The sequence below is a fragment of the Scyliorhinus canicula genome, chromosome 6 (assembly GCF_902713615.1).
Source record: "Scyliorhinus canicula chromosome 6, sScyCan1.1, whole genome shotgun sequence".
NCBI lineage: Eukaryota > Metazoa > Chordata > Chondrichthyes > Carcharhiniformes > Scyliorhinidae > Scyliorhinus > Scyliorhinus canicula.
The window spans coordinates 115,880,080-115,894,595 of NC_052151.1; the positions used below are offsets into that span (position 1 = coordinate 115,880,080).

General features: G+C 50.0%; 1 protein-coding gene across 1 annotated transcript in view; it reads right to left on the bottom strand.

Moving 5' to 3' along the window:
- The window catches only part of fndc4a (fibronectin type III domain containing 4a), a 249,795-nt gene that overhangs the window by 4,860 nt on the left and 230,419 nt on the right, over positions 1–14,516 (bottom strand). Inside the window, exon 6 of the mRNA XM_038799948.1 lies at positions 10,224–10,357. Coding sequence (XP_038655876.1) covers positions 10,224–10,357 — 134 coding nt within the window. The remainder of the gene's footprint in view (positions 1–10,223; positions 10,358–14,516) is intronic.

Consider the following 14,516-nt stretch of genomic DNA (forward strand, 5'->3'; position numbering starts at 1 on the left):
ATGCCAGGGCTTCCATCGCCTGGCACTACCCTCACCGGGGTAAGCACCACGGCACCCGTAGGGGCTACTGTGGGTGTTGTGCTAGGTGGGATGCTGGGGGGGTGGGTGGAGTGTGGGGATAGGGCCACCCATGCTGCCGATGTCACCCTGCAGAACCAGGGGCAAAGATGGGTGGTTAGTGGGATGTTCAGCAAGATGGCTGCCTTGCAGGCTGTGGTAATGGCGGTCCATGGCTTGAGTCCTGTGGGGGGGGTTTCACTTCAGCCACTAGGCCTGTTCCCCCATTACGCCCCTCCCACATCTGGCACGCAGCCCACAGTCACGGCTCTGTGTCCTACCTCCTCTCTCGCCTCTCCCTCATCAGCCATGACACCGGTTTCCCGATTTTAGAAAGCACAGAGAACTGCGCCGTCGGGAACTCGGCCCATCGGAGGCGGAGAAACGGCGATGACCCGGAGAATACCGGGTTGGGCCCACTAATGATATGCAAATGGTGTTTATTGTACATGCATTGCAATATACATTGATGGCGCTGTTGAGGTGACGGAGAATTGCGATTTGGCATCAAATCGGCACCTGCCGCGATTTTGGTGTCAGATCCTATTCTCCGTCCAATTGCGTTTCGTGATTTCGATGTCAGCCAACAGAGAATCCCGTTCTCTATGTTTTCTTCCCTTTAGTAGATAGTAAATTACATTCCTTGATACCCACTGATGTTATTTTATAAAGGAGTCTCTCGTACGGCGCTTTATTGAAGACCTTTGGAAATCAAGGTACATAATCTCCTTGGCCTGCTGGCGGGTAGGAAGATCTGGGGCTCCAGGCCTTATCCATCCAGGGTCTTCCGGGAGCATTTCTTTTATCTCAAGCTTAGCAAGAAATAGTATGTACTCCTTCTCCATTTCACTTATGATGTGCTCACGAAATGTTGCTGCCTGTTGTAGACAGACGTACAGCCTCAGAGGAGATTGAGGATAGCATTGCCAGTGGCTGTAAAAGTGACCATGGCCATGAACTTTGTGCGTGTGGCTTCTTCCAGGTCATTGCAGACAACAGCTTGCAGTTTGTTAATCATTGTGGTAAAAAGGTGATGCTCTGTATGCGAAGAGAATACATTGCAGTCTCTCTTTCCAAAGAGAAGCAGATGGTGTGGGCACACAGCTTTGCCAGGTTGTCAGGCTTCCCTATGGTGCAGAGTGTCATTGTCTGCACACATGCCACTTTGTGGCGCTGCATATCAATTCAGAAATCTACCCCAACCAGTAAATCCCTCAATATCTAACTGGTATGTGAGCATACACAGCACATCATGCTTGTCAATGCCCGGTGTCCTGGCAGCTGTCATGATGCATATAATCTGTATCATTTCACTGTGCTAGCAGCATTTTAGCCTTCACATGAACCAGAGGGTGACTACTGGGCAGCAAAGGCTATCTGCTGACGATCTGGCTCATGATTCCAGTGTTCAAACCACACATATGTGGGCAGCATTTATTTAACAGAAGCTATGCTGCCACATGGAATGTCATTGAGCAGACCACTGGAGTGCTTCAGCAGCGCTCCCACTCCCTGCGTTATTCTGGAGGAGTCCTGCCATACTTTACAGAGCATGTGTCATGATTCATCATATTCTGCTGCATCCTGCACAAGGCACCATCTGATGAGGGAAAGGGGGAGGAGAAAGATGAAGAAGGCAGGAAGCACAGTCCCTTTCTGGCTTGGCTGTCTATGATTTGCTCATCAGACTATGGACCAATGAATGTAACCCCCAAATCCCCAGTCACCAACAGTTCCACAATTTAATGCACCTCTGTTACTGATTGTCGCAGGGTCTGCATTACCACAGTGACAAAATAAAAGCCACCACAAAACATAAACCTGTCAACAATATTCCATTTAAAAGACAACTAATCAGTCTTGTGCATTCCCTTAATATGTGTTTGTTGGTCGGAGTGCTCCTACATAGTACTAACCCAGTGACTGTAGCATGGTTGGAGGAAGGCTGCTGGCTTTCAGTGGGGAGACTGCGGATAACTTTGACGGACGATCACCTAGAACAGGAGTTCTCAACCTTTTTTAACCCATGGACCCCTTTTCCTCTTAATTTTTTTTGTGGACCCCCATAGCCATTCCACAGAAAAAAAAGCTTCTTTTTTGCGTGGTAAACTAATCCTTATATTTTGTCCGATGACTAAAGTCCATCTACCTTACCGTGAGGGTTGGAAACGGATTAGCGGTATTTTCGTACGTTACCAAACTTATTCTAATATGAAAAGTTATGAAAAAAACTTTTTACTAAATTGAATTAAATTACTCTAAAAATAACCAATTCATATCAAATATACACAGTTTCTAGTGATTACTGTGTTAAATCATTCATTAAACTTGTCAAGGAGAAACGATGGGTGATTTTCACCTCTTGTTTGTTCTAGGTAACTTTAAATTTACGACACTGTCAAATGTAAAGTTTTTTGCTTCTACTTGATTGCCATAAACAATTCATAGCTACATGAATATTTCTACTTTTAGTATTTTAATATAGCGTAGATTACTGTAAAAATTTAATTCTCAGTAATAACAATTGTTCTGAAGTAGAATTGCTCTATGGACCACTAAAATATCACCGTGGACCCCCAATTCGGTATTTTTTTTGTGTGGACCCCCAGTAATGTTACATGGACCTCCAGACCATTGACCTAGAAGGTTTACCTTTAGATTGCACCATCTTGGCATAGGAGGCAGCCGTCTGGACTGGCTGGCTGATCGCACATTTGTGCTCCAGAGAGCCAATCCTCTTCCTTATCGAAACCCCTCAACAATCATCATAGTCTGTTGAAGGACAAATTGCTGGGCTGCAAAGCCCCTTTGAACAGTGATATTTGTTGTCCTGATGGCAACAATCTGACCATTTGTTTCAACAAGTTAACCTTGCATGACTTCAGCCTCAGCTTTCTCTGCAGCACTCAGATGCTGGATGGCTTCTGTGCATGCTACAATGGAAGCAGAGTTACCAGGCACTAAATGCTGTATCGTGGTCAGTCCACAAGTGCGATAATATGGTTGGCCACAACTTTCAAACTGGAAATGACGGGCTCCAGGCTTTCTGACACATCTGCCAATATAGAAAACAATTGTGTGTGTGTGTACCCATGAGCCTATACATCTCCCCATTGAGGTTCTCATCTGAATCCTCTGCAACAGGACTTCAGAGTGACCTTGCCCTCCAGCGAGTTCTCACATGTGCTATCATTCACCCCTGTCCCAGCCACAACCCACTTGTGTCCGATGTCTCAGCACATACAGATCCTGTCTATAAATGTTCTATGACAATATCCGAGCTAGTGTTTGGGAGTCTGAGAGCAAGTGCTGGTGTTTCTTCATTATCTGTTGTTTCTTCCTTGGGGCGGCATGGTAGCACAGTGGTTAGCACCGTTGCTTCACAGTGCCAGGGACCCAGGTTCGATTCCCAGCTTGGGTCACTGTCTGTGTGGAGTCTGCATGTTCTCCCCGTGTCTGCGTGGGTTTCCTCCGGGTGCTCCGGTTCCCTCCCACAATCCAAAGATGTGCGGGTTAGGTGGATCGGTCATGCTAAAATTGCCTCGTAGTGTTTAAAAGTTTAGGTGGGGTTGCTGGGTTACGGGAATAGGGTGGAGGTATGGGCTTAGGTAGGGTGCTCTTTATGGGCCGGTGTAGACTCGATGGGTTGAATGGCCTCCTTCTGCACTGTAAATCCTATGATTCCTCTTTCTCCTTTTGCTCCTGCACCACTGCCTGGTCAAGTTACTGTTTTTGGGTTTTGAAAGATTACAGCATGAGGTTACGGTTGTAGTGAGGAGAGGGAAGGACACCAAGAGAGAGCATACTTATACTCCCTATAGTGTGAACATTCACAGAGATTGTGGGATGAGACAAAAGTTGGATATGCAAAGGAAAATCAGGATGGAACATACCATGATCTTGGATGCTTTCAGCCCATTGGCTGGCTACAGGCTTAGTCATGTCCAGTGGAAAGGTGGAAAACACCACCTCCTCCATTGGAGTGAGGACTTGCAGCCATGCCTGTTATGTGCTGCAAACTATGTTTGTACGTCACCTAGTCCTGCTAGAAATGTCAGTGATTGTTGTGCAATCTGTTTCAGTGATGTGCCTGCCATGATTGAATTATTGTCTATATACGTAAGCTGGACAATTTGAATGTGATGGTTGCAACATTGTGAAGTGAGTAAGGGTGAGATGAAGCAATGAGTCTGAGACTATACATTCTTTATAGAAACAGTTGTTTGATGAGACCATCAATTCACGCGACACGTGGTTAGAAGCGAACAGTGGTTTTAATCGTCTTACAACAGAGCCTGCCTGTGACGGGATGAACTCGAGATGAACTGGCAGCAGGCTCACAGCACTGATCTTTATACTTCCAGCTGGGGGAGGAGCCATGGGAAGAGCCATGGGCGAAGCCAAGTACAAACTCCTCATCCCCCCCTATGGGCAGGGCCGCGCGTACACACAATCCGGTACAGAGTACAGGCTCAATACATGTGGTACAATACAGTGTGAATTACTGAGGTTTATAATTCACCACATTCACCCCCTGTGAAAAAAACAAGTCCGGCGGGGGTGATGGGTCTACAAATTGAGTCTGTCCGGTGGCCGAGTTGTCCGTTGTGATTGGCGGAGCACCCGAGTTGCAGCCTCTTCCGGTGGCTGGACGATCATGGTTGGTTGGGGTACGATGGCGGACTCCGGGGGGTGATTCTGTCCGAGCTTCGTACCCGCCTGGTTCGACTGGTGACGGGTGGCGCTGGAAGCTTGTGGGCGCGAGTGCGTGGAACATGGGTAGCGAACCGGTAGGTGCGGGGGCGTGGGGTGCGGCGAGTTGGGTGGGGTGTAGTGTGAGGGGTACCTCGGCGGTGGTAGTGGTGGGATTAGATCCTGCAGGCGCTAGATCCCAGAGGGACCTGACGGCCGGCAGGGTACTCTATGAAGGCGTATTGGGGGTTTGAGTGGAGTAGGAGCACTCTTTCTACGAGTGGGTCAGTTTTGTGTGCCCTGACGTGCTTCCGGAGGAGTACTGGGCCCGGTGTCTTCAACCATGCTGGGAGCGAAGCCCCCGTGGTAGTGTCCCTGGAAAAAACAAAGCCGCTCGTGAGGGGTCTGGTTGGTGGCCGTACATAGGAGGGACCTAATAGCATGGAGCGCGTCGGGGAGGACCTCCTGCCAATGGGAGGTCGGAAGCTTCCTGGACCAGAGGGTCAGTAGAACGGTCTTCCAGACCGTCGCATTCTCCCTCTCCACCTGCCCGTTCCCCCTGGGGTTATAGCTGGTAGTCCTGCTCGAGGCGATGCCCTTGTCGAGCAGGTACTGACGCAGCTCGTCGCTCATGAAGGACGAACCCCAGTGGCTGTGTACATAGCTGGGGAAACCAAACAGGGTGAAGGTACTATGCAGGGTCCTAATGACTGTGTGGGAGGTCATATCGGGGCACGGGATAGCAAAGAAGAAGCAGGAGAACTCGTCGATGACATTCAGGAAGTACACATTCCGATTAGTCGAGGGGAGTGGCCCTTTGAAATCGATAGCGAGGCGTTCAAAGGGCCTAGAAGCCTTGACCAGGTGGGCCCTGTCTGGTCTATAGAAGTGTGGTTTGCACTCCGCACAGATCGAGCAATCCCTGGTGATCGCTTTTACCTCCTCGGTGGAGAAAGGCAGATTTCGGGCTTTGACGGGCGAGATTTCGGGCGAGCCGTGTGACCCCCGGGTGGCAGAGGTCATTGTGGATAGCTTTCAAGCGGTCGTTCTGCGCGCTGGCGCACGTGCCGCGGGACAGGGCATCTGGGGGCTCGTTGAGCTTCCCTGGTCGATACATAATATCGTATTTGTAGGTGGAGAGTTCGATCCTCCACATCAGGATTTTATCATTTTTAATTTTGCCCCTTTGTGAGTTGTCAAACATTAAGGCAACCGATCTTTGGTCGGTGATGAGGGTGAACCTTCTACCTGCGGGGTAGTGTCTCCAGTGTCGTATAGCCTCCACAATGGCTTGTGCTTCTTTTTCGACCGAGTAGTGTCGAAGTTCCGAAGCGGAGAGGGTTCGGGAGAAAAAGGCGACTGGTCTCCCTGCCTGATTCAATGAGGCTGCGAGAGCGACCTCTGAGGCATTGCTCTCTACCTGAAAGGGGACGGATTCATCCACCGCCTGCATGGCCGCTTTGGCGATGTCCTCCTTGATCCGAGTGAAGGCCTGATGAGCCTCATCCGATAGAGGGAAGAGTGTGGCCTTAAATAGTGGGCGGACTTTGTCCGCATATTGAGGGACCCACTGGGCATAATACGAGAAGAATCCCAGGCACCTTTTGAGTACCCTGGGACAATGAGGGAGAGGGAGTTCTAAGAGCATACGGTCCTGGTCGGGGCCCAGGACTCCGTTTTCGATGACATAGCCGAGGATGGCTAGTCTGGTCGCGCGGAAAACGCATTTCTCCGTGTTGTAAGTGAGGTTGAGTTTCTGGGCCGTCTGGAGAAATCGATGGAGGTTGGCATCGTGGTCCTGCTGGTCATAGCCACAGATGGTGACGTTATCCAAGTACGGAAACGTGGCCCGCAGCCCGTACTGGTCCACCATTCGGTCCATTGCTCGTTGGAATACCGAGACCCCATTCATGACGCCAAAGGGAAACCGGAGGAAATGGAAGAGGCGGCCATCGGCCTCGAACGCCGTGTAGTGGCGGTCCTCCGGGCAGATTGGGAGCTGGTGGTATGCAGACTTCAGATCCACCGTGGAGAAAATATGATACTGGGCGATCTGATTCACCATGTCTGCAATCCTGGGGAGGGGGTATGCATCGAGGAGCGTGAACCGATTAATGGTCTGACTATAGTCCACTACCATTCGGAATTTTCCCCCGGTCTTGATGACCACCATCTGAGCTCTCCAGGGGCTGTTACTGGCCTCTATGATCCCCTCACGTAGGAGCCTCTGGACCTCGGTTCTGATAAATACCCTGTCCTGCAGGCTGTATTGCCTGCTGCGGGTGGCTACGGGTTTACAGTCCGGAGTGAGATTGGCAGAGTGGAGGGGGGGGGGGGGGGGGGGGGGGGGGGGAGAGATTCTTAGCGTCGCTAGACTGCAGATAGTGAGTGGAGTTAGGGGTCCGCCGAAGCTGAGTGTGAGACTTTTGAGATTACACTGGAAGAGTGGGGCGCAGAGTTCGGGCAGGACGTATAGCTGAAAATTCGAGTAGCTAGCGCCTTGGATCGTTAGGGTCGCGATGGTGCGCCCTTGGAGGTGAACAGAGTGGGAGCCCGAAGCGAGGGAGATAGTTTGCCGTGCAGGAAAAACAGGGAGCGAACAGCGTCTTAGCAGATCTGGGTGTACAAACCTCTCGGTGCTCCCGGAGTTGAAGAGGCACGGTGTACTGTACCCGTTGATTTTAATGGTCATCATCGAGTTGCGGAGGTGTTTCGGACGCGACTGGTCCAATGTGACCGCGTTGAGTTGCGGGTAGTAAGCGGCTTGATCAGCTGTGCTGGAGTAGTCCCGTGATGAATGCCCGTTGAGGTCGCAGTCTTCGATTTGAGTTTCTGAGTTTGGAGAGGATGGAGCCCAAGATGGTCGCCCCCATGGATCGCACGTGCTGGGCGACGAGAAAGATGGCGTCCAAGATGGTGGCCCCCATGAGTCGCACGCGGCCGGCCGCGTGGTGGGGGGTTTCCAAGATGGCGGCCCCCATGGGTCGCACGTGGCGGTTGGGGGCAGAGTCGGAGTACAGGCCGCAACGTTACGGGGCCTGCGGGCCTGCGAGTTCGGGGAGCGAGTGTTCTGGGCTGCAGGAGAGTTTAGAGAGGGGGATTACTTCGCCAGGCAGACCCGGGCATAGTGTCCTTTGCAACCGTAGCTGCTGCAGGTCGCGTTGCAGGCCGGGCAGTGCTGTCGCGGGTGCTGGTGCTGTCCACAAAAGTGGCAAGCTGGTGCATTATAGTGTCTGGGTGGCCGCGCGGCGCAGGCCTGGGGCAGTCGCTGGTTGGGGGCCCATGACAGGGTCGTGGGGTCCGCAGGGAACGAGGTGAGGCTGCGGAACGAGACCTCCATAGTAGTGGCGAGTTCTACAGTGCCGTCTAAGTTTTGGGCCCCCTTCTCAAGTAACCGCTGGCGCACGTAGTTGGACCTGAGGCCTGCAACGAATACATCGCGGACAGCGAGTTCCCTGTGCTCGGCAGCAGTTACAGCTTGATAATTACAGTCCCGGGATAAGGCTTTTAAATTCCGCAGGAATTCTTCTAGCGATTCTGTGGGGCGCTGGCGGCAAGTCGTAAAAACGTGGCGCGCGTATACCTCATTGACGGGCCTCACGTACATTCTATCAAGCAGGGCCAGGGCCTCCTTATATGAGTTGGTACAATTAAGTTGAGTAGAGATACGATGGCTCACCCTTGCGTGCAGTAGGCTGAGTTTCTGCTCCTCCGTAGCTTCTGTAGTGCTTGCTTCAGCCAGGTAGGCCTTGAAACATCTGAGCCAGTGTGAAAAGATTTCTTTCGCCTCTGCACCCTGTGGGTCGAGTTCCAGTCGATCAGGTTTGAGGACTGATTCCATTGTCGTTTCTTACTGTTTCTTAAGACGATTAAATTGATGAGACCATCAATTCACGAGACACGTGGTTAGATGTGCACAGTGGTTTTAATCGTCTTACAATAAAGCCTGCCTGTGACGGGATGAACTCGAGATGAACTGGCAGCAGGCTCACAGCACTGATCTTTATACTTCCGGCTGGGGGAGGAGCCATGGGCAGAGCCATGGGTGGAGCCAAGTACAAACTCCTCATCTCCCCCTATGGGCAGGGCTGCACGATTACACACAATCCGGTACAGAGTACAGGCTCAATACATGTGGAACAATACAGTGTGAATTACTGAGGTATATAATTCACCACATCGTTAGATGAGTAAAGGGGGTGGTGAATTCAGCAGCATGGGGGTGGGTGGGTTAGTTATTCAGTTGTAAGGATACAAATAAGGAGCAGGAGTAGGTCACTCGGCCCTTTGAGCCTGCTCCACAATTCAGTAAGATCATGGCTGATCTGATTGTAACATCAACCCCACATTCCTGCCTAACCCCCGATAACCTTTCACCACCTTGTTAATCAAGAATCTATCCCGCTCTGCCTGAAAAACATTCAAAGACACTACTGCTTCCACTGCCTTTTGAGGAAGAGAGTGCCAAAGATTCACGGCCCTGAGAAAAATAAATTCCCCTCATCTCAGTCTTAAACGAGCGACCCCTCCTTTCAACATGCGTTTGTTATTGAATTTGAACATGAATCTTGAGCACGTGTGAGGTAACTGAATGTTTTGCTGCACTTTATCCAGGTCCTTGCAGGTAAGGTGCTGGCATTGGCTGTGGTAGCTACCATCTCCCATTGTCATTGCAATGTCCGTTGGAGGGTCTTCTCGTCAACTGTAGATAAGAGGGCTGCTTTCCTCCTCCCCACCTTTCTGCAGCAAGGCCTCCTCTGATGCATCAGAAATCCTTAGAACCCACTTTCTGTTACTTTGTGCATTCTAATTTCTTTGACAGGTCAAACTTACCTGTTAGCATCACTTTCAATACCTGCTCCAGTCGCAATATACCTCCGATTGAAAAGGTGCCGTGTGGTTTATGTAGCACTTGAGCTTGTGCTACCCGTTCAGCAGTGTGCTCAACACTGGCTTCACTGGCAACGTGAAATATTTGAGCTGCCTGCAGCAAAAACAACAGGCGCGGGTTCATATTCATCCTGATACCAGGGCCTGTTTTTGGGCCTTATCCAAATTCGCGGCCGATGTTCCTACTTGTGGAAGAGGCTAGAACTAGGAACCTCAGTGACAAGATAATCACTAATAAATCTAAAGAGGGATTCAAGAGAGGTGTCTTTGTGCAGAGAGTGGTGAGAATCTGGAACGAGATACCACATGTGGTTGAGGAAACTAATAATAATCTTTATTTGTGTCACAAGTAGGCTTACATTAACACTGTAATAAAGTTAGCGTGAAAATAGTGATTATTTAAAAAATATTAAAACTAATTACTCATGACTCCAAATTTTGCTCTTTAAGATAGAATCAGATTTTCACAGTAACTTAATTGCAGAGTTAATGTAAGCCTAGTTGTGACACTAATAAAGATTATTGCTACTATATGTCAGTGAAAATGAATGGTATCTCTTGGAACAACCTGCTGCATTGCTCACCTTACTACGCAATAATCCACCAGTCGGATGTTCTGGTGTGCTGTGCTCCGACGAGGGCTTGGCTTTTTCCTTGTTATTGTTCGAGTCGTTGTCTTTGATGATGTCGTACTGTCTGCAGAAGAGAGCTATAACAGCTGAAACATACCAAAAGAAAAAAATTTCAGTGAGGTGCTAAAAACACAATTACAAACATGTACGTCTGAAGCCCAAAAGCTGGCTGGAATCTTCCGCTCTGGAGCCTTAAGCTCTGTGGTGTGTGCAGAAGTCGGATGGATTTCTGCTGTGGGGTGAGACACCTGACCATGCGCCGTTTGGGCTCATTACAGCTGCACCCGCGAGGAAAGCCTGCCCACTGTTGCGGCAGGGGCACAGTAAGAAGTCTTACAACACCAGGTTAAAGTCCAACATATTTGTTTCAAACACTAGCTTTTGGAACACTGCTCCTTCCTTCACCTGCTCCGAAAGCTAGTGTTTGAAACAAACCTGTTGGATTTTAACTTGGTGTTGTAAGACTTCTTACTGTGCTGACCCCAGTCCAACGCCAGCATCTCCACATCGCGGCAGGGCCATGCAGCAAGCCCCCATCCCCGCCGATACCTTATGGGCTTGAAGATCCGGGCGCCATATTTAAAGGGCACCGGACAACCTACACTACCTCTTCCTCCTTCGCCTGGCTCCTGCTCCACACTTCCTCACTCACCTTCCACTCCCCCCCCCCCCCCCCCCCCGCCCCCCCCCCCCCCCCCCCCGCCATAATAACGTGCACTGCCGCCACCCCGATCACACACATAGGTTGACATTTATAGACCTTTTCCAAAAGAGAGCAATGGAACATTGCCTCACTGTTAATCATGGAAGAAGTCTGCCTAACCAGGTAGGTACGTGGAGTGGCAAAAGTGAACATTCTAATTTCTCGCTGGTGGGGAACTTGATTCCAGCGAGGTGACTTTTTAATGAGCTTACATGACTTGCTAATACTACAAAAAATGTTTCCTGACATTGGGAAGCCTGACCTGCCTTTAACCCATCTTTAAAGCCCCAAGACAATATTAGCGAAAGTCCAGCCCGCCTTCGAGAAACTACATTTTGTCCTCATACCAAATTACATTCCCCCACCTGGCAAGCTTTCCGCTGCCAACAGGACCAGAAGATTCCGCCCATTGGCTCTGGCAAAACATATACCATCCGAGAATGGACACATAGCACAAACTCTGCCAACAATCACCCACTACTGTATCTATTTGAGAAATTGCCCTTATGGTTGTAATTAACAGCTTTCTATATTGTGCTTGTAGATCTGTGTCCAGCAAATGTAACTGCATTGTATAGGAATGGAACCAATACTTTGCAATCTTCTATCTTGGCTCCCATAGCAATAGAATAATGGTATTTAACAATGACGAGTTTAGCAACTCACTTGCCTTCCTCTGTTCATGGTTTCAGGCAGTAATTAAATATAAAATTATAGATATTGCAGAAAGTAGGCAGTAGCAACAATAAAAGTGGTTAAATGGCTTATCTGCTCCTTCTCTTTGTGTCTCTTATTTTGTTGTCTTCTGCATATCTCACTCTATCAGCGCGATTCTTCGACCCAGCGGAGCGAATCCCACCCCGCCGCCGGCTGCGGCATTCTCCAGCACCAGTTTTCGGGCGGGGATGGGGTTCACGCCACGCCGGTTGGGGGCTGTTGGCAGTGGCCCCCCTGGCAATTCTCTGGGCCCCGATGGGCCAAGCGGTCGTCTGTTTTTGGCCCGTCCCACCGGCGTGGGTTAGACATTGTGCCACACGGTGGGACCAGGCACGGAAGTCGGCTTGGGCGGTCCTCGGGGGTGCGCGGGGGGATCCGACCCCGGGGGGTCCCCCACGGTGGCCTGGCCCATGATTGGGGTCCACCGATCTGCGGGCGGGCCTGTGCCATGGGGGCACTCCTTCCTTCTGCGCCAGCCCCTGTAGGGTTCTGCCTTTTGAGGCAGCAGAGATGCAGTGGAACATGAGAGTCATTCGCTTCTGAGGAGGTGGAATTTGGAGCTGTAGGGTTATTGTATTACAGAGCCACCTGAGGCATGGAAATGTTAAACACAACGACCAGAGTTTTTTAAAAAAATGTTTCAAAGTATCTCTGCAATTCATCATCCTGGGAGGTGAAGTTTACAAACAATTCTTATGGAGCTGGTTAAAGACTAATTAACCAGGTCAGATTTCAGTCAGAGGTAATTGGTTGACAACCTGTCACATTAGTACCTTGGTCATTAAACCCTTTCTCGTCCTTCAGTAAATTTGTTTTAGTCAGAGCCAGTTTTGACCGTAATCAACCTTAATAAGTATTAGAAAAGTTGGTTTACATTTCCCACCTTAGTGGAAACCAAGGTTCATCTCCAAATGGTGGTACTTGCACCACCACAAAGATGCACCTCTGTCCCTGACTGATCTCCTTCTCCAAGTGGCATGAACCTATTTCCCGTGGGCTCCCAGGCCCTACCAGGGAGTGTGCCTGGAGTGGGATTTGACTGCTACACATTGGAGATGGGTCCTGGCCCCTCTTTGCATGGGGAATAAAACTAGCTGGGTAAATGGTGGAGTGTATTCGCATCAGATTTCCAACCTTATCAGCCCCAATTCCACCAAAGCAGCAGCGCTTCACTTGGACCGTATCAATCTGGTCTATTGCATTTGCTGCTCCCAATGTGGTCTACTCTACATTGGAGAGACTAAATGCAGACTGGGTGACTGCTTTGCAGAGTACCACCGATCCGTCCGCAAGCAGGGCCCAGACCCTCCTGTTTGCCATCTCAATTCACCGTCCTCTCTCATGTCCACATGTCCATCCTAGGCCTGTTGTCAACCCAGCACAATATTGAGGAAACATTGAGGAGCTGTTTGCCTGGTCAGGTGGTTGAGATAGATGTTAAAACTCCCCTGATACTTTCTGAAGAGGAGCAAAGTGTGCTCACGAAAGCAACCAAACTGTGGAAATTGGAATATGAACATAATAAATTGATGGACAGGTGAAGCCCAGCATAAACTGGAGGAACAGCATCTCGTCTTCCAATTAGGCATGGAACAGCTTAACACGAAGTTCAACAACTTCCGACTGTAAACTCTCTTCTTCACCTTCATTCCATTTTTATTTTTATCAGTTCATTTTCATTTCTTCCATCCATCTATTTTTCTCTCACCACTGTTCCTCTTCCCCCACCCCACTCCACATGACCCATCTGTTCCCTGTTCTTTGTCCTTTCACACCTTTGTTCTGCCATCAACACATTCTAATCTCTTTATGTCCCACGATCACCACCTTTCTTCACCTTGATCACATCCATTTACATTCCCTTTGTCTTTCTGTGCACAACATCTTTGTCAATCTCCACCTATCACTAACCCTTTATCCAGTCCCATTGTTCCACGCGTGCCACCGCTCGCCGCCGCCCCACCACATTATAAACTTGACCCTATTTCCAGTTCTCTCCAGCTTTGACAGAGTTATCCAGACCCAAAATGTTAGCTCCCTTCTCTCTCTCCACAGAAAGGAGGAGCAAAGGGTGCTCACGAAAGCAACAAAACTGAGGAAATTGGAATATAAACATCAGAGATTGATGGACTGGTAAAGACCAGCTCACCCATCAAGCATTATTACTAATTGTGATGTCATGTGCAAAATGGCTGTGAAAATTACCTGTAGAATAACATTCACCACTTGGTGCTGAAGCTTTCAACTGACCTTGCCCCAACTTCTGAATTGCCCCTTTTAAAACTTCTCCCTCAATACTTCCTTCCATTGTTTACAAAGTCTCCTCAAAGCCTACGGGCGGGCTTCTCCGATAATCGGCGCGATGGCCGGGATCTGGCGCCAAAAACGGTGCGAATCACTCTGGCGTCGGGCCCCTCCAAACGGCGCATTTTCTCCGGCCCGGAATGTGCTAGTAGCAGCGTGACGTCATTCGCGATGGCGCCACCCGGTGCGGCGTCATTGACGCCGGGCAGCGTCACAGCACAAAACATGGAGACGACGCCCCCGTCTCGTGCGAGTGCGGCAACGCAGGCGTGAGACACCCAGTGACGAGGGGGGCAGCCACAAGCCCCCGTTGCAGCCGAGCCAGGACACCCCTACCCAGGATACCACTACCCAGGACAGCCCTACCCAGGACAGCCCTACCCAGCATAGCCCTACCCAGGACAGCCCTACCCAGGATGTGGAGATGCCGGCGTTGGACTGGGGTGAGCACAGTAAGAAGTCTTACAACACCAGGTTAAAGTCCAACAGGTTTGTTTCAAACACGAGCTTTCGGAGCACGG